The sequence below is a fragment of the Sesamum indicum genome, linkage group LG4, assembly GCF_000512975.1.
Source record: "Sesamum indicum cultivar Zhongzhi No. 13 linkage group LG4, S_indicum_v1.0, whole genome shotgun sequence".
Lineage (NCBI taxonomy): Eukaryota > Viridiplantae > Streptophyta > Magnoliopsida > Lamiales > Pedaliaceae > Sesamum > Sesamum indicum.
Genome location: NC_026148.1, coordinates 9,461,025 through 9,481,607, shown reverse-complemented (window position 1 = coordinate 9,481,607; position 20,583 = coordinate 9,461,025). Strand labels below are relative to the sequence as shown.

Genomic DNA, 20,583 nt, shown 5'->3' with positions numbered 1-20,583 from the left:
ATAAATACTTCAACACCTTCACCTCCAAAGCTTCGCTCGAAATGAATCACACTTCCACTGTATTTCTCTACTGACTTAAATGGGTCATTTTTCTCACTCTAGTTCTCTTTTCTGGGCGTTGTTTTCTCTGCTATTTGGAGCCACCATGGCGGGCCGGGTCGACCGGGGTTCGAGGTTATTGGCGGGGGAGAGCGGGGGGTTTGGGTCGACCGGGGTTCGAGGTTATTGGCGGGACAGGAACAAGCGTGGGTTTCGGACAATGGGACTTTTGCTTTCGGGTTTTCCCCGGTGGATTCGAGAAAGGATCAGTTTCACTTGGGGGTATGGTTTGCGCAACTTCCGGGTGATCGGACCCTTGTTTGGTCTGCTGATATGTAAGTATATTGTTATACTACTTCTGCTCAATGGATGACTTACTGCAGTGATGATTGTGAGAAATAATGTGGAGAACTATAGCTTTGTTATAAATGTTGTAGTCTAGTATTTGATTGTTATAAATCATGCAACCTGCGGAGTGGATATGGTTTCTTGATTTAAATGCAGAAGAAAGATCAAATTCCATAGCTGTAGTCTTCACTATAGTTTTTGCAGGTGTATATAATTTTATGGCCAACCATTCATTTTGTCTCAATAATCTAAATAGAAATTCTCCAGTCAGCAAAGATGCAGTCTTGGAGTTCAACACCAACGGCAACCTCGTCCTCAACGATGGCGGCGCCACCATCTGGACATCAAACACCACTACTTCCGGAGTCGAAACGGCTTTCATGTCTGAAAACGGCAACTTCATATTGTACGGCCCGGATCAACTGATAGCATGGCAGAGCTTCTCTCATCCCTCGGATACACTCCTACCAGGACAACCGCTGACAGTTTCTCTAGAGCTCAAGTCTTCCAAGTCCCAATCAGACGGCGGATACTACACGCTGAAGATGTTGCAGCAGCCAACTTCACTCAGCCTTGCCTTAACCTATAATCTGCCGGTGGCTGTTGAAACGGAGACAGAGTCTGCTTATACAAACTTCTCCTATTGGTCGGGACCCGAGATATCGAATGTAACAGGGGATGTTCTGGCTGTTTTGGATGAACGGGGAAGTTTTGGAATCGTGTATGGATCGTCGGCGGATGGAGCGGTTTACGTGTACAAGAATGACAACGACAGTGGAGGTTTATCCTCAGCAATAAACAGAACTAGCAGTCCATTAGTTCTGAGGAGATTGATTCTTGAGAATAATGGGAATCTCCGTTTGTATCGATGGGACAACGATGTGAATGGGTCGAGGCAATGGGTGCCCGAGTGGGCTGCCGTTTCTAAACCATGTGATATTGCTGGAATCTGTGGCAATGGAATATGTAATCTTGATAGAAGCAAGACTAATGCATCTTGCACATGCTTGCCAGGGACTTCCAAAGTGGGAAATGGTGCTCAGTGTTCAGGGAATTCATCTCTGACAGGAAAATGTGGACCGCATCATGAAAATTTAACGTCCCGGTTCAAGATTTCGGTGGTTCAGCAAACCAATTACTATTTTTCGGATTCATCGGTTATAGCAAATTATAGCGATATCGAGACGGTGTCTAAGTGTGGCGATGCCTGCTTGTCAGATTGTGAGTGTGTTGCTTCTGTTTACGGGCTTAACGAGGAAAAGGCGTATTGTTGGGTTTTGAGGAGCTTGGAATTTGGAGCATATGAGGATCCGGGGTCGACCTTATTCGTGAAGGTCGAGTCTAACGGCTCTTCAACTACAGAGGGTGGGACGAGAAAGGAAGGCGATTCTTCTGATGGATTGGACGGGAAAAAGGGGAAGGTTCTTGTGCTTCCTATTGTTTTAAGCATGACTGTCCTATTAGGCCTCCTCTTTTGCTTATTATACATCAACGTTCATAGAAAGAAATCATTGAAGAAAGCCCTTGAGAATTCCTTAATTGTATCAGGGGCTCCAGTCAGTTTCAGCTACCGTGATTTACAGTATAGGACTAGTAACTTCTCGAATTTACTTGGAACAGGTAAGCAAACTTCATTGTTTCTGAATTTGTTAGAGATAAATATGAACCGTTGCTAAAAAGTTTATGATTGTTGGTAGGTGGATTTGGCAGTGTATACAAGGGAAGCCTGAGCGACGGGACGCTGGTTGCAGTGAAGAAGCTTGACCGAGTTTTGCCCCATGGGCAGAAGGAATTCGTTACTGAGGTTAACACTATTAGCTCTATGCATCACATGAACTTGGTTCGGTTGTGTGGATACTGCTCAGAGGGTTCACAAAGGTGTGTATTTAGTAATGCCTTTCAATCTATTTGCATGTTTTCAGGATTTGAATAACAAACATTTGATCCCTACAGGCTTCTAGTCTACGAGTTCATGAAAAACGGGTCGTTGGACAGGTGGATATTTCCTTCATATACTGGTCGAGAGTCTCCTGACAGGCTGCTGGATTGGTCTACTCGTTTTCATGTAGCCGTTGGTACTGCACAAGGGATTGCATATTTCCATGAGCAATGCAGGAATAGGATAATACACTGTGACATCAAGCCGGAAAACATTCTGTTGGATGAGAATTTCTGCCCAAAAGTGTCTGATTTTGGGCTGGCTAAGTTGATGGGACGAGAGGCCTCACACGTGGTAACGATGGTAAGAGGGACGAGAGGCTACTTAGCCCCCGAGTGGGTTAGCAATCGTCCCATTACTGTGAAAGCTGATGTTTATAGTTATGGGATGCTGCTCTTAGAGATTATAGGTGGAAGGAGAAATCTAGATATGACTTATGATGCTGAAGACTTCTTTTACCCTGGATGGGCTTTCAAGGTACTCTCCTATACTAATTGCTTCAAAGTTATATATTGCTAATTTTCTGTTAGTTGAAAGAATTGAGTGTTTTTGTCCAGGAAATGACAAATGGAACACCGACAAAAGTTGCAGACAGAAGGCTCGAAGGAGCAGTGGACGAAGAAGAGCTTGTTAGAGCTCTGAAAGTTGCATTCTGGTGCATTCAGGATGAGATTGGTATGAGGCCAACGATGGGCGAGGTCGTGAAGATGTTGGAAGGATCAGTGGACATAAACATGCCACCAATGCCACAGACCGTCTTGGAGTTGATTGAAGAAGGTTTGGATCATGTGTACAAGGCAATGAAGAGAGAGTTCAATCAGTTCAGTTCCTTCACCATCACCACTCATCCATCCTCTCATGCAACTTGTAGTTATTCCACAATGTCTCCAAGATAAACAGATGGAAGAGTATGTTCGGGATAATTACAGCAACAACCTCGGAAGTTTAAACATATTCACATAAACATACAACTGCAGAAGTTGCAGAGTGATTTTTTTTAGATATAAGAGGTTTTTCTGTAAAATATCGGACTTTCTGAGATGTTTATGTAATTATCCTAAAGAAGTTTTGTGAAGATCATTTGAACTTTGAAAAGGTTCAATATGAGGCATTTTTTGCACAAGCTAGAAAGGGATATTGATTTACCTATGAAAGACATTGTACTTGATGAATTATATAGTGCACATTAAATTATCTATTCCAAATTCTGTTCCATCTTCAATTTTATTTAATATATATACGCCACGTTTACAACTTTTTTCTGAATAGAAATTTTATCTGGTTTCAGAGCTGCTCTACTTCCAGGCCTTCATTACAAATCCCCCACATTTTTCCAAAGGAAAATAACTCATACAAATTTTTCTGACCAAGTCTGGGCATCTTAACCTGGACCCTTTTTGAAACAGGCCGGCCCAGCATACAATCCATACGAAGATGTGATAGGCCCAAAAGAACGATGGGCCCATCAGTGGACTGGACCAACCCAGGAGAGGCCCAGACTACATTTCAATTTAATTTTGATGGATGATAGACCGGCCCAAGTACAAGACCAAAATCTATTGGTGGGCCCATTATGACTTATGAGGATGGTCTGGGCAGACTCTACCGGCCACAGTAGTTGGGCCTGTGAGGTGGGGGCCATTCCAGCTGACATCTCGACGGCAAGGTAAGCCATCCCCGCACAAGGAATCGCATGTACAGCGAGTTTCAGTTTCCGACAAGAGAAAAAAACACTAGTTGGCATCAATATCGTGCCGAGGTGCAACAAAGTATAATTTCGATTCAGTTTTCTCATTCGGCAACTAGGAAAGGGAAATGGAGAAGATGAAATTCGCGGAGGAGCTCGTTAGAGAATTTCTCGTGTTCAGAGGATTCACCAACACTCTCCAGGCTTTCGAGAAAGAGCTAGCAACTGATATTGGCAAGGGATTTCAAGTTGATAAGATTCTGGACTTAATTTTCTCTGTTTACATCCCCAAATTCGAGGCCGATAAGTTGGTTGATCTGCTTAGCTTTTTGAGAAACTGCTTTTCGTTTTCGGATTCAAATCTGATTTCTGTTATATCGAAATTAGACCAGTCGATACTGCGGTATTACATTGTTAATGCGCTTAAATGTGGAAGGAAAGACAAAGTGTTGGAGTTTTTCGGAGCTTTTGGCAATGATTTGCTGCGGAGAGACGATAGTTGGAGTTCCTGGTTTGGTTAGTTCATTTTTACAATTGATTTTTCTATAAAAAAAAAATGTGATTTTGCGACTGATTTTATGAATCTTATCCCTCGCAGCAATTCCGTATTTGCAGAATCCGCATTTGGATCCGCAGTTTCGCGTGTATTTTTCTGAGGAATGGTTCCGTGCTTTGCACCTTTCTATTATGAATTTCTTAAGTGAGATTCTTAACGGAACTCATATCCTTCAATTGATTATATTTGAGCTTATTCAAGTTGTTTGGACTTTATTATTATTTTGTTATTGTTATTTTTCTTTCGGTATTTTGATTGATAAACTAGGGAAGTGACTAGTGATATATTTAAAGTAAAAAGTCTTTATTGCTTTGTTTCTAGCTCTTAGAACATGCTCAATCCCGAAGCAATATAATGCTGTTTGGAAAAAATGTGAAAAAATACAAAAGAAAATGAAACCTTACTTGCAGTAGGTTTTATGTATGATGACATGGGAAAGTTTGTCTATGGAATAATGTCTTTTCTCTTGTACACCTCGGGTGATTGTTATGGTGGTAGGAATTTAGAGATACTTCTCAGTTTTAACACCTAAATTACGTTTAGGGCCTCTAATTTGAACAAGCTAAAGTGTATTAGAAAGCAACTGTTTACGGCTAATAACTTGCCGATTGGTGGACGACTCGATCTCTCTGTTTGACATTTTCATTGCAATATAGATAGAATCTTATCTTCCTTAGCTTATTCACGTACCCCTGCCTTATTGAAGATCAGTTCTGAAAGGGATACAGTGAAACGTCTCAAGAAAGAGATTAATCAACTTAATCTCAAGCTATCACAAGTTCAGACGTTGTTGCAGGAAAAAGAGGCACTATTGCGTCTTTCAAGGAGGTGATATTGATTTTTGATTGTGCTGAAATTCATTTATATATCAGGTTTAAGGAAAAGATAATGACTTACATTAATCACTAAGTGCAGTTTTTCCATTTTAGTGGTGCAGAAGATGCTGTAATACCACCTAGCAATGTGACACCGCCGGGAGAAAGAGAGTCATTTCAGATTAGGGACAATGTTGTGGGATCTTGTGAATCAAGATTTAACTTTAACAATCATGCTGATGAGAGTGGGAACAGTAATATTCTGCAAGGTTTTATTGATGACTCTCCTCTTGGTAAATTTTTGCTGGAGTTCCTGGTTCTTTTACCCAGACAAAGTAGGTTAAGAGAATATCACGAGTTTCTATCCAAGTTGATAGGATATGGCTATTGAACCTGAAACACCTTATGCTGTATGCTGTTGTGAACGAACTATAATTTTATCTAACAGACCATTTTGGATGGGCTGGTGAACAAGGATCTGAATTGTACAGAAGCTGTTAATAAAGATGCCCTTGCATGTCTCAACCTCTTTACTGATGTTATATGATTTTTTTCATTACAGGAAGTGGTTCCGATTTGCAGAGTGAAGAAAACTTTCTAGAAGTGAACGCAGTGTTTCAGGTAAATTAGTTAAAAGTTTGTTCCTCTTTATGCCTTTCCTTTGTCTTTAAGATCTATTTCTTTTCCATCTTTTTATGTTGCAAAATCCTTCTTTTGCAGGATTCATTCTTGGGCCATACAAGTCCCATCAGTTGTAGCCGCTTTTCTGCCTCTGGCGACAATATTGCTAGTTCTTCAATTGATGGCACAGTTAGGTATATATTGTCAACTTATGACACCCTTTTGAAAGATGCACAGACGTCTCGTAAAACAGTTATTATGTAGAACTCAAAAGTAGTATATAAATGCAAAACTAATTTCAATGGTATTTCCTCCTTGTGTCGCTACGTGCCCTGGTTCGACTGTTGTTCCTCAGCCTATAACCCATTCCTTGATGAAATCATTGAGAATAGTAGACAAACCCCAGTCTAACATTTGTCAGAACTATCTTTCTGTCCAATTTCAAGTTCAGCATTTCATAAACTTCTGTGTAGTATTAAAACACTCAGACTTATTCTTTTTACAAATATCATGTGCTATGGTGAAGGATATGGACCTATGATTCAGCAGCACCAACATCTAGAAATGCCACCATCTATTGCGGAGCCGAGATCATGTCTCTTGAGTGGGACTGCAAATCTGATCGTTTGGTATGTTGCTGAATTTGTTAATCATATACATTTACATTGGGAAATGATAATTGTTTTGTCGTGATCTGAAATATTTCTGAGTAAAGAAGACTGGGCATTTGATCATTTTATTGTCTATTTGACTAAAGCTACTGATAGGCACTTCTGATGGAGGCATTAAAGCATGGAATGTAGATGCTAAGCGTGTTGTCTGTGATCTCAACTCAAGTGAAGGATACCCTAGGTGCTTGTTATTCTCATTTGTTAATTCGTCTGTGTCCCATCGCTGTATACCCATTTCCTTTTCATCTTTTACATTTTCTGAGAATTATTGGGAGAAACATGAACTTATGGTGAGGGTCTCACTCTATTTATTATTTTTGGTTTGATGCTTTCTGTAATTTCAGCATTTTGGACCTAAAATGCAGCCCTGTGGAGCCTATTTTTGTTTCTGCAGCAGCATCGAGGAGGTAGTTTTGCACTTATGATTTTCTTTTTCCCCTTTGCACCTATGAACATGTGAGTCTCTTTTTGGGATATGATTGATTTTGGATATACCCTGGTATTATAAAAAGAATCTAGTAAATAACTTAGGACCAATCACCATGATAAAATATTAGTTCATGATAAGACCATGCTGTTGAGATTTGATAAAAGAAATATACATCAGTGGTTAACATGTTATTCTGTTGTCTCTTGAGCTTTTCCAGGCACTGCAACTGTTTTACCTTGATGATTTTATAAAACATACCTGTGGAATTTGGTTGCATTGATCAGGTTCTATAATGAGCTTGATGGTAGGCCAATAAACATTTCAAAACGTTTTGGTACCAGATTGTGCATAATATAAAGGAGTAGGAACAAGAAGATACAGAGTGAAAATTGAGGACTGTCTCTCGATCTCTGTAGTTGCCACCTCATAAAATGATGCAATCCAATTTCACATGTTTTGATAGTTTGTTATGAACATCATGTGAAAAAGCTATAAGTAAACTGATTCTGCTAGATGAAACAGATATACAACTTCTTCCCTGTTGGTCTGGTCTCTCTTTTGGCGAGCAAGTCATTAACGGAGTCTGTCATTCCAACTTGAGGAAATAGAACATAATTTCTTTTGAAGATGTAAATATAAGATTTCCTTTTTATTTCCTCATTTTGTAATGGATGATAGAAGTCCTTCACTAACAGAGTTTCTTTGTTCTGTTATTAGAATCAATCACTGTCTGTTCCTCCTTTTCTTTTCTATTAGTGATTACATAACTTGACTATACCGTGATGAAAACCATGCATATTCATCCATATGCATGGGACATATTCATTTCATGTATATTATAAACATTGTTTCTTAATCTTTGTAGGGATGGTACTGGCTATTTTGATAACTTGGGGTTTGCTTCATTAACTGTATGGAACATGAGAACATGGAAGCCTATGGTATGTAACTGTCTATCTGATATATATGACAATAAGTACAGGAAATTTTCCATTGTTCTTTCTCACTTTGGAATAAGAGTCATTAGTCCTCACTTCATCTCAACTTTTTTGAAGACAGTGCTTCCTCTTGGTAAAGATCCACCAGCAGTGACCTCCTTGAGTTTCAATCACAATGGAAAGCTTTTAGCAGCTGCTGCAACTGATGGAATGATTCATATGTTTGGTATCCTTTTCCTCATCTTTTGTGGAATTGTGTTCTTCTGTTTTTACCATAGATTTGATATGACAACATTTCTACCAACAAGCAAATGCTAGACCTTAACTGGGGAAGACATGTCTGCTGGACAGCAAGTTACTGGATGGCCAGCTCATGATTCTGCAATTAGCTCGATTCGTTTTGGGCCCGATGAGACCAGCATTTTTAGCTTAGGAACTGATGGAAATGCAAGTATCTTTGACAACTCTTAGTTATGCTTTCCAATTGCATACATGATGCATTTGGGTAGTCCGTCATTTGAAACTATTTTGAATTTGTAATGAATTTCTGATGCATTTATCATATGTTCCCTTACAGCATTGCAAAATTATTGTACTGTACTCAATATTGGGAAACTAACCTGTAAGTTTGTTTGAGCGCTCAGATATTCGAATGGAGCTTGCACAATCAAGGCAAAATCCTTTGGTCAAGAAATTGTAGCAGGTGTGAAATTGATTTTTGATTTATTTATATGCATCTTTTTTCTACAGATTTAACATCAGCAACTAATTGCATACAAGCTTGCAAATATGCACAGACTCTTTGCTGTCTAAAATATTTTTTCTTGGTTTGGCAAATTCATTTCCAATTATGTCATGCTTGTTTGACTTGTTTCCAATTATGCTTCCACAACATAAAGATGGACACTTGGGAATAACCACCATAGCCATTAGTACCAATAAATGTAGGTCCCTGACCTATTCCTTGCCCCCTTATAACTACCACACTAACTATTCTTTGACACGATCTTACTATCTGTCCTGAAGAGGCATCCCTTCATGATATATTTGCTGAATTATTCTTTGCCAACCCCTAGCTTAATCACCACCACTAACGACATGCCTATTTTACATATATTATATTGCAATGTGCTAGATAGGTTCAATATATTTGAGAAATAACGTGGAATGTTTGGTCATGATTATTTTGATCTTTGGTGACCGTATATATTAGTTTCCACTATATGAACATGGTAATGAGTCAATTGTTTGGTCCAGGTTTTGCAACCCTCAAAATTCATCCGATTGGAAACATGAAATGGCTTTAGATGCTGATGGGAGGAGACTTCTGGTGACATCTAGTTCAACAAGTGCACCAATATACCAGGTACCAAAACAATCTTTAGTTCTGACTTTGTTATCTTGTGGCCATAATCACCTGATGATGATGATTGAGCTACTCAACCAACATTTTTACTGTCTTTTGGAGGTTCATTTGATAGTTGATACTACTATTTTACTAGTTAATCTTCTTGTTTTTCTTACTTTATCATGGGCAGGTCCGAGGTCAGATGAGTGTTATGCGAACTCTTTCTCATAGTGGATCTATCACAACAGTAGATTGGCATCCAACATTGCCCATCTTCTTGACAGGGTCAGCTGATCACTCTGTCAGGGTCACTTCAATTTTATGATGGGTCTCGTTGCTGCTGGTTAGTTCATCATTATTTATCCCATACCATGTTTTCCTTTTGTTTTCGGTTTTCCCCAGGGTTTGTTGGGTGTGGATGGGGGTGGAAGGGGTTGTGTTGGAGAGGGCGATGAGCTGCACTGATATTGCTGTTGTGCCTTGTTGTGGAACCCGGTGGATCTGCAACATGGTGGAATGAGTTTGTTGTAGTTAAATGTGAATATTTGCTATGATAACCATGTTTGTGCAGTATAATTTAGTCGCATTTATTCTATGTTCAAAGAAAGATGAAGCAGATGATTAAATTGCTTCATAAACCATTTTTACTGTGGAAACAAAACAATCATTATAATTTATAGGTCTCCTCATTAGTTCATATTACTTGTGATGGAGTCGCTTTACTCATCTACTGGTACCCCAACTCTTTATTGCCGGATTATGCTAGTCTGTGGTGTATATGGATAAGTTGGGAACAGACTCCGTGAACGACTTCTCCAGAGGAACTGCTCGAAAAACAGTGACTTCTTATTCATCCAAATCGCTCATCTCTGTATGATTCTGAAGGTTTAGTTGCATTTAAGACTCTTTAGTAGACTCTGGCGACAGTATGAATAGAAAAAAGTAGAGAGGTCGTCATCATATGTTGCAGTGAATCCTCTTTAAGTTGAAGTGTATAACATCATTCTATGAGCAGCTCCGCAGTCTATATAAAAGATAATTCTGTGTACGGAATTGAATAATTTTAGCACCTGTTTATAATGGAAAGAGTCACGTAAGACTGGCATGATAATCCACCCCTTTTCTTTTTGTAATTCGCATGATAGAAAAATAATTTTAGAAGATAAAAAAACAAAAATTTGTTTCATAAACATTACATTCGTGCAGCATTTACAAGAGACATCTAACCCAACCACCTCCAGTCAGATCTCTTATTTGGAGATTAGGAACTCCTGCTCATGATCATTTACTTTCTTTTGACTCCCGTGGAAATGAAAGTTGCAAATGTCTAAAACCAAACCGAAGTCGTGTTAACTGAAAGATAAAAGAGGGGAGGGCATCTTTTAATTGAACAAATATTCCATAAAATAAGTTTTACATTTACGATTAAGAATAGAAGTTACAGTGCTCAAAGGAAGCGGACAGGAGACAAACTGAGCAACCCTACCGCTCTTAAGTTACATTCAACCAACAAACCGTTACAAGTTCAAAGAACACAGTGGCATCCAATAGAAGTTCAAAAGGATGGGGGAAAGGTACAAAATATAAAAGAAATGGACTCAGCTGAAGTAAATAACTTATGGTTACGGCACGCACAGTACATGCCCTCAAAAACTGAATCATCCAAGACGCATCAATCAATGTAAAGTGAGGGGATCACCACACTCTTTTCCAATCTATGCATCGACTATCAATGCAATGCCATGGTATAGATTCCAATTCCCTTTCGCATCTATACTTTCCTCACCTGAATATTATGGGTGGATTGGAACCGCCAGATAGGTTGTCTACCACTTTGAACAAGTGCAACCTGCTCGCCTTCTTTCACCATTCCTTGCTTCTACAAATCGGGAAGATGTTATTGTAAGAATGAAATAAGCAGAATGAAATGCATAAAGAAAGAGATGTCAATCATATAACAAATGACTCAAAGAAAGAATTTCAGGGTTAATGCTCTCGGACCAAAATATGGTTTTCTGGGTCATTTTTTTATCAAATTGAAATGAACTTATAGAACCACATACCAACCATTATTAATAATCATAAGGGTTAAATACACTTTACCCTCTTCACTATATCAGAAGTCTCATTTACCTTGCTAAGCTAATAATTGTAACCTTGAGCTAAATGTTTGGACAAAATTGCCTTGTAAATATATATATATATATATAAAGCACAAATAATTTCCAAAATTTTCATCTTAAATTCAACATATAATATTTCTTAATTAAACAAATACATTTTAATTTTAATAAAAATTGATAGTTAACTAATTGAAACTGCAAGACTAAAGATTAAGTAATATGAGTAAAATAAATACACAAAAACCTCAAATGTAAAAAGATACTCGAAACTTAAATTATCAACTACTCAATCTAAATGTTTTTAGATAAAGATGAATAATTACACCTCCATTTTCAAATATATATCTTTTACAAAAATTAGAACAAAAGTGTATTTACTCATATTTTTTTGAAATGGTGCAACATTTCTTCAATTTTTTATTTTTCTTTTGTACAAATTAATTGAATATCTTTATCCGTTTGTCAAGAAAAGCCAAGCCTCATTTGATTAGTTAATTAATAACTTCTTCTTTAGTTCAAATGAATAAAATAAATTCTTCATGATTAGTATTTGTATATATCATACTAATATATTACTTTAATTTGATCTATAATGCTCAAGTTATTAATTACTCTTTCTATATTTCAATAATTTGATTTAAATTAATGTGTAAACTATTTAAAATATATTAGGAATATATAAATATATATGGCATGCAAAGGGGTATTTTTGTCCCAATAATTAAATCAGGGGGGGGGGGGGAAGGCCACATTTACTTGGGGGGCGGGAGGTGAATGAGACTTAGAGTATAGTTCGGTGGTCAAGTGTATTTACCCTAATTATTATATTCTTTACTTCAATTTGGAAAATAGTTCCTTACTAAAGGCCGGTTGTGAAATACAACTTCATCTACCATCAATTCTTTGTTACTATTTTATGATTGTTATCAACTGGTCTAAAGTACCTGACAGTCAAAAGACTCAGAACTCAGCAGAGAAGAGCATTTTTAAAAATAATTGCACAGAAGTTGTATTCACCTGTAACAAAGCCAGCGCATTGGAAAATGTTTCCTCAGCATCCGCAGAGAACTCCATGTGTATGGGACAAACACCTTGGTACAAGGCCAATCTCTGCTGTACTCTCTTCCTGTGAAACAATTATATAAAATATATCAATCAAATAGAACTGCAGAATTACCAAAAGGCTAAAATTTCGAAATGCCGGTAAAATCATTTTACTACAGAAAAGTAATCATGTTAAGGAGGACTGGTAGATTCACTTAATTATTAGATAAGGCACCAAAATGCATTAAAATTGAATGAGATTTGCCTCATTTGCTCACACATTGGCTTTTTGAAAAAAGCAGTTTGCGGATGTAAATTCACATGACTCACTCATTTGTGAAAGCAAAAATTGTGCCAGATGGTCGAAAATGGCTCAGTAGAATGGCCATGAAGCCAGTTCTAGTGAAGACAACGATAGAAGTTCCAAGGGTGTTAGACATCATTGTTGCATGGAAGGCAAACATTTCGCTCATATGATTCTGCAGAGAACAGAAATGATAGGTCAATAAAAATGTAAGTGACTGTACATGCATGTACTTGCATGACAGAGCATGTATGCAGAAAACAAAGCTAGCACATTATTGAGAAAAAGATTATCCTGACCTTGAAGGTTTGGCCCAGATTTGCTGGAGTTTGGGCACCAACTATTGTAGCTTCAGTCCTCAAAGACACTGTGTGCATGACCTTGACTGCTTTCAGTGGGAACCTAACACAGAAGTGAAACTAAATCAATTTAACATTCAGGTGAAGCCTTATAGTGCATAAAAGAGTATGTGAAATTGCCCTATTATCAAACCAAAGAAAAGGTTACTTACTTCCCATGAGCAGTTTCTCCAGAAAGCATAACAGCATCTGCTCCTTCTCTAACAGCAATAGCAATATCTGATACCTCTGCCCGGGTAGGAGTAGGATGCACAATCATGCTTTCAAGCATATTTGTTGCCACTATGACTGCCTTCCCCATACTACGACATATCGTGATAATTTCTTCCTACATTTGTAATAAAATTGCATTTGTAAATCAATGTATGGCCTTGACAATGTAACCAGCATTAGAAAATCCAGCTACCCATGTGCCCCACGCTCTATACTAGATAAGGCAAGGGAAAGACGTATACGTTTCCTTAACAAGATATCATTATTCTACCTGCAACAAAGGAACCTCTTCAATTGGCAACTCGGCTCCAAGATCCCCTCTCGCAACCATAGCCTGACAAAGAAAAGGGAGTTAGCTATCTTCTTGCCGAATTAAGTTGATATTCATGATTCATCAAGGTAAAAGGATAAAAAGGAGTACTGAATCAAGAAAGGGATAATCAGCTGTTTAGGCTGGACTAAATCATAGCCTAACATCTTGCTGTTCGAGCAGTTTCATTTGGTTTCAGGGATAAAATTCTCATATTCTTACCCCATCAGATGCAGTTATAATTGAATGCAGATTTGGTATGGAATCTGCACTTTCAATTTTTACAATGACATGAATATCTGCACCAGCATCTGCAGGGAAAAACATTAAGATAGTTGAAATCAAAGACGCAACAGTTATACATCAAACATACAATTGTACCTTATAAGCTGTATTGTTATTAAATGACCTAGAACTTGAAATATACCTTTCAGATAATTCTTCAGTTCGTGGACCACAGCTGCATCCTTGACAAAAGAAACAGCATAGAAGTCAACTTTGTTATCCACTCCAAATTTGATGTCGTCCCAGTCCTTTTCTGTTATAAATCACCATGAAAGGATCATCCCATTTGTCACCCAAAGGAAGAAAGAGGACATAAAATAATACCCATCAGTTGAAGCAACAGTGGCAAGTATGCATTTACAACATGGTTAGTAAGCATGAAATAAAGCATGCAAATGTAAGAAGTATCATTGTTGATCTAACCAGTTATGGAAGGCAGTGTTGCACTTTTTCCGCGAACATTAAGATGCCGTCGGGATTTAAGCTCTCCCCCATCAACAACTTCACATTTCACAGAATCTTCCGTCTTTGATTTTACCATTAATGACATCATACCACCTGCAAAAGCGATAGTCAGTAACAGAGTAAGAATAAAAGCATAATCATAACTTCCCCATGAACATAGTATCTAAAAGAGGTACACATGCAAACATGTCACATGCATCAAAGATCTTTTTGAATGGCCAGTAAATGTATGAGCTGGTCAGCAAATAAACAGATATTTCACATAGGAAGAATTCAAAATGTTTGATTTCTGAATGCAAAATTTTCACACACTAAAAAAAATTTGGACAACATAATAAAAAATGAGTGATAATAATCCACTTTCCATCAAGATGGGTGATTCAAATGTTCTACTCGTAGATAGTCTGCAGTTGATGAAAAGCACAATTAAAGGATTCATAGATTATACCATCAACAAGTAGCATGTCTCCCACTTCTACATCATTGACAAAATCATCATAGTTCACACTGACACAGTCTGCTGTGCCAACTCCTCTTCGGATTGTGAAAGTAAATTCCTGACCAGTAGTCAATGTAATGGGTTGAGGTAAATCGCCACTCCTAACTTCAGGACCCTGTCATCAAAATTCATCAGGCATTAGAAAACAAATACATTAGACATTCAAAACATCACATGAATATTTACTTAGCCATGATACTTGAAATTCCATATCATACATTTCACATACAGCTCTTCTAGTACGAAGAGTGGATGCCAATGAATGGTTCACATGCCAAAAGAAGACTTACCTTAGTGTCAAGCATGATGGCAATAACATTGTCTTTTGCTTGGGCATTATATTCCTTAACCAAGTCAATTACTTTTTGGTGAGATGCATGGTCTCCATGGGACATATTAAGACGAGCAACATTCATTCCAGCCTCTGCCAACTTCCATATCATTTCCCTGGTGTTGGTTGAGGGGCCTATCGTGCAAACAATCTTTGTCTTGCGCCTGACGGTAGGCTTAGACCACATACCCACTGATGTCTCACCAATTTGTGGAATCCCCTGTAAATATTGGTTTTGTTCTTCTGCCTGGTTAAGAGAAAAGCAATGCTGATGCTTTTTGGTGTAGAATACATAACTAAGCCATATCTGCACAGTTATTGTTTAGCCACCTAACAGACGCTCAATTTACCTCAACAGTGTGAGTTATGCCCAAGTATATATTGTCAATGATACTCTTAAAGTTTAATTTCAGATAGTACATTATCATTGACTCGAACTCTGAAGCCAAATTCAATGACATGAAAATGGGGTAACTCAAGAAAAACGAAAACGGACACATAAATAAATAACTAAAAGTTAGCTACCCAGGCTAAGTGAGCCAAATAAGCTGCACTGGTTTCTTTTTATTCGTGCAACCTCAAATGATATTAAAACTGCAAAACTTAATATAGTCCAGAAAGCCTCGAACATGCATAAGAAGCTAAAATCTCCAACACGCATGTAGAATCACTTCCTCTAACAAAAAACACTAATAAAGCTGGAACCAATCATCTACAACATAAGCTTACCACCATGCTCAAAGTCAGAACCCCCAGCCACCCCCCGACAAATAAAGGAACAAAACAGAAAGATTCAGAACCTTTGGCACGTCTTCAGGAGAAACTGGAATCACATGCGGCTCAACACCGCTAGATCTCCTCGCCGTGATCGGCGCGCTGACGTGCACAGCTCCGCGGCTGCTCCTCTTCTCGGTTTGTGCAAAAACCTTCGCCTCGAAGCCAGAAGTCGGCCGCAGTCTCTCAGCCCGGCTCTGGAGAGATCGAGAACCAGTATTCGCAGCAAATGCACCGTGAATCAACCGAGTCGCCACCACTTGAGCCATCGCCACAAAAACCTCTCAGAGAGACAAAGGTAAACCGTCGGAGATTAAGAGAGAGAGAGAGAGGGGGTGAGGCGCAGAAGAGAAGAACTGAATGTATAATAAATTGAGAGAGAGTTTGGAGAAATCGCCGATAAATTTGGAGGTTGTGAAGGCGGAAGGCTCTCTTCTTGTTTGTATCGAAAATAGAAGGGAGGCTTCTAACTCTCAGCAAGCTTCGTTCGACTTCGCAACGGTTTAGAGGGGTTTTAGTTTTGGGGAGAAAATGGGGTTTTCGCTTTTATTTTCCTTGGTGAGGGTGGTTAAGCGGTGTCGTTTGGATGGTGGGGGAATTCAGAGTTACAGTGGGTCAACGAAGAATGGGCCCCTAACATAGGAGGAGCGAAGTCGCCAATGGGACTGACACACGAGAGCCTCGTGCGAAGCTGGACTTGCCCACCTGCTTTTTGGGTCTACTGGACCGGAATTCCAGTTAGGTATATGCATATGATTTATCCCACCAATCTTTAAGTTGTCCAGTAAATCCAACAACAATCATTGCTACAATAGTTTTATCTGAATTATTACTATTTTTGCAAATCATGGAATACATAAGCATTCTATGTACTGTATTACAAATTTACTTATTAGAATATCCATCAATATTCCATTCATAAATTTTATTATCAGAATAACTTATATCAATTGTATCATTATATTCTTCATGTAAGACATCCATAGGTGTTGGTCTATTATAATAGAATTTACTTTGAATAGGTTTGTCAGCCCATTTATTAATAATTTTATTAATTTGATTTTGAAAAACTTGTTTATGATCAGTATTTTCTATCAACTCATATTGTAATTCTTTATCAAGAGTTTTTATACTCAATTTACTGAATTTTTCTTCAATAATTTTTTCTAATTCATGGATTAGTCTTATTTTGAAATCAGATATAACTGGAGGAGGCTGGAAACTAGGAGATGCTTCATTTTCTTCAGATTTTGTTTCTATTATAACCGGTTTTACATTATTTATAGCTTAAATAATAATTTCAATTTTATTATGAATGGATTGAATCTGTTCTCCCAAAATATTAAGGAATAAATTCGTATAATTTTGTTGTTCAAACATATTATTAATATGTTTACAAGTTACTGCAAGTGTATCATTTTCTATTAATTTAGAAAAAGTTGAAAAATTATGAATTTTTACATTCTTTTCAATATGAAAAGTCTGCCGCAGAGGGTAAAGACCTTGATAAACTTTTTCTGATTCTAATTTATAATTTCTTTCCATAACAAAAATATAATTTTTTACATATGTATCAATAAACCATGTTACAAAAGGAATTAAAGCATTTTTTTCTTTACAGGTTTTATAAAATTCATCTTGAAAATATAACATTTCTTGCTTATTAAAGCTTTGGAAAAACCATTATCTGAATTGGCTATAACCTACGTCTTTAAATTCTTCTGAACTGATTTTTTTGGCTGGAGAGCCAGGACTAAAATCTATAATAGAACTATAATCCATTAAATATTAAAATCCATTTCTAACATTGTCGGTTCTAACTCATTTATATTCTGAGTTTTAGTATTAGATTCTCTTACAATATTTTGTCTATTAATGTATAATTTTTCTGTGAAAGGGGTAAATACTTCTGAATCTCTTATTTGAGAAGTAAATGCTCTAGAAGGCATAGGAGATTCCACCCTATAATCTATAGGTGATGTGTAAGATCTCGTCGAGTTACATTTTTTGAACAGTAATGATTTTGTATTTGTATCAAATTTAATATTTATAGTTCCTTCATTATTTTGAATAATATTTGTTATATTATTATGATCATGTATTTGTGTTCTGACCGGTACAGTTTTTTCAATTATCCAATTTTCTGAAAAAATTATTTCTTCCCATTTAATGGGTCTTCTTGTAATAATATTTGAATTACTTTAATATAATATATTAATTATATATTTAACTCTTATTTATAATATATTTAAAAACACAATAAATTATTTATTATATAACAAACAAATCTTGCTCCATTTTATAATATAAGTGTCATAGTGTTGTTTCTTTATTCAAGTTTTTTAACTCCATTTGTCCAAAGTTTGTAATAAAAATAAAGTGTGTTCAGCAAAATTCAATTTGATAGTGCGCTTTGTATAAAAACGACGAGTAATGTAAATATAAGCTTATGATATACAACAAATGTGAAAAACATACCAAGTATGCAGGTGGGTAAATTGATATACAGTAATTGTAAAGTTGTAATTGCTATTTATTAAGTATAAGCGAATTAAAGTAACTATATTCCATTGGTAAAGTGTATGCTAAGTAAAATATTTTCAAGCATATTATTTTTACACAAAATGAGAATCTCTTTGACTTTTTATTATTAATATTCGATTCACACATGTTTAAAGTTAACAAAAAATATTTTAAAAACCATACATAATGTTTATCTTTGTGTTTTAAATATTTTGTTTTCATTATATTTGGTTTCATTTTTAACTTGTTTTGGTATGTTCAGTGGAGATAGAGAGTGAAAAACAAAGATAAATAAGTATGTGTTAGAGATAGTGTGTATGTTTGAATTTGTTTTGAAGATAATATAAAATAAGTATGGTATGTTTGATGTTGTTTAGTGTGAGGCAAAAATTATTGTTTATTGTCAAATCATGTATCTTTTATATATATTCATATATATATGTATGAATATGTATATAATTTTTTAGTTGTAGGCCCTATAATTAGTGTAGACTTATTTTAACCAAAAATAAATGAGGCATTATTTCAAAATATTTCAAAACACCATCAAAACTTTCAAAATAAATCAAGGCAAACATTTACTATGTTTTGTCCATCTCAAAGACGGGCCAAAAATAAAATCAAACACTATGTTTGTGTTTTGGAGATAAATAGAAAAATATAAAGATAAGTAAGTGTGTGTTGGAGATAGATTGTATGTTTTAATTTGTTTGAGATAATTTAAAATATTTTAAAATAAGTGGTGTATGTTTGATGTTGGAATCTTGGATACAAAAATAACTGTTCATTGTCAAATCATATTTCTATTTTATATATTTTTATATTAAATATGTATATAATATATATTTTATGTTTAATGTCAAATCATGTCTCTTTTATATATTATATATAAGTGTATATATATATATATTATTATATATATAATTGAAAAACAAAAAAGACACACAGATAAAGTGTAAAAACACAAAAATAAAAAATGAGTATGCTTTATCTTGTATCGAAAATGCGAAAACATGAATCATAACATAGCGATAAGTTCTTGTCATTTTTCTATTTTTTGTTTTCTCAATTTATTAAAGACAAATTTAGAGATAATTACACCGTCTTCCTCTTATATTTAATGTAATTATACGTAAATCTCCTATAATTTGAAAATTACATTTAATACAATCGATGTTTATTTCTATGTAACAAATAGATTCATCATTTATTTGAAATTGAATTCAAAATGATATTTACACCAAATGGATTTATTATTCACTTATTATAAATCAAATATGTTATAATCAGAATACCCATGATTAATATAATAATCCTAAAGTACTTTGAGCTCGTTTTATTTTAGTTTTACTTATTTTGTTAAACCAAATTAAAAAAAGGTTTATACATGCATGTATATTTATATATTTTCTTAAAAAAATATACAATTAATAAAATTAAAAGGGCTGATGAACTGATAGAAAAATACACAATTAATATATACTATATGCGTATGGTAATCATATAATTGTAGTAATTATATGTATGTATAGATTTATTTTTAATTTGATTTGACGAACAAGTCAAACTAAAATGAATCCCAATTATTTTAGGATTATAAAATTAAAAAGAGCTTGATAAACAAATAAAACTAGAATTAGACAAAGATTTAACAAAGAGTTCTTTGGCATTTTAGAATTGTTATTATTTTGATTTGCTTTATATATTTTTTTTCCACAAATCAATTTTTATAAGGATAAAATTGATTTTTCAAACTTAAAAAGATCGAAGAAATTTTTAAAAGTTTTAATACTTTAGTAAATAATTAATGTGGGGTGGATATTTAAATATGATAACTGTATTTAACTCAATAATTTACATTAAAATTTTTTGCAAAATTTAGTAATATTACAAATATATTTTCGGTTTTAGAGAAATAGGCAGTCGCTATTTTGTAGGAAGACACCGAAGACCGAACCATT

At 35.8% G+C, this 20,583-nt stretch overlaps 3 protein-coding genes across 6 annotated transcripts; 2 read left to right on the top strand and 1 right to left on the bottom strand.

Moving 5' to 3' along the window:
- LOC105160409 (G-type lectin S-receptor-like serine/threonine-protein kinase At5g24080) lies at positions 1-3,520 on the top strand. Of its 3 annotated transcripts, none has more exons than XM_011077774.2 (6): positions 1-174; positions 222-374; positions 655-2,007; positions 2,085-2,265; positions 2,341-2,803; positions 2,884-3,520. In XM_011077774.2, exons 2-6 carry the CDS (start codon positions 260-262, stop codon positions 3,220-3,222), a joined length of 2,451 nt encoding a protein of 816 aa, XP_011076076.1. In that variant the 5' UTR covers positions 1-174; positions 222-259; the 3' UTR covers positions 3,223-3,520. The 3 variants fall into 3 exon arrangements, with proteins under 3 accessions (XP_011076076.1, XP_020548772.1, XP_020548773.1); XM_020693113.1 differs by having other exon boundaries at positions 592-2,007; XM_020693114.1 differs by lacking the exon at positions 1-174 and having other exon boundaries at positions 644-2,007.
- Positions 3,954-10,040, top strand: LOC105160408 (WD repeat-containing protein 91 homolog). 2 transcript variants are annotated; one of them, XM_011077772.2, is made up of 15 exons: positions 3,954-4,529; positions 4,612-4,734; positions 5,256-5,397; positions 5,499-5,653; positions 5,947-6,005; positions 6,105-6,199; positions 6,532-6,634; positions 6,763-6,857; positions 7,021-7,083; positions 7,972-8,047; positions 8,162-8,270; positions 8,379-8,491; positions 8,689-8,747; positions 9,302-9,410; positions 9,583-10,040. In XM_011077772.2, exons 1-15 carry the CDS (start codon positions 4,142-4,144, stop codon positions 9,715-9,717), a joined length of 1,824 nt encoding a protein of 607 aa, XP_011076074.1. In that variant the 5' UTR covers positions 3,954-4,141; the 3' UTR covers positions 9,718-10,040. The 2 variants fall into 2 exon arrangements, with proteins under 2 accessions (XP_011076074.1, XP_011076073.1); XM_011077771.2 differs by having other exon boundaries at positions 3,955-4,529; positions 5,499-5,677.
- Positions 10,754-16,368, bottom strand: LOC105160407 (plastidial pyruvate kinase 2-like). The gene is made up of 12 exons (XM_011077770.2): positions 16,126-16,368; positions 15,285-15,572; positions 14,944-15,109; positions 14,454-14,588; positions 14,173-14,283; positions 13,968-14,056; positions 13,707-13,769; positions 13,375-13,550; positions 13,163-13,265; positions 12,890-13,038; positions 12,533-12,641; positions 10,754-11,271 (listed from the first exon to the last, which is right to left on the bottom strand). The coding sequence occupies exons 1-12, from the start codon at positions 16,366-16,368 to the stop codon at positions 11,164-11,166; spliced, it is 1,740 nt and encodes a 579-aa protein (XP_011076072.1). The 3' UTR covers positions 10,754-11,163.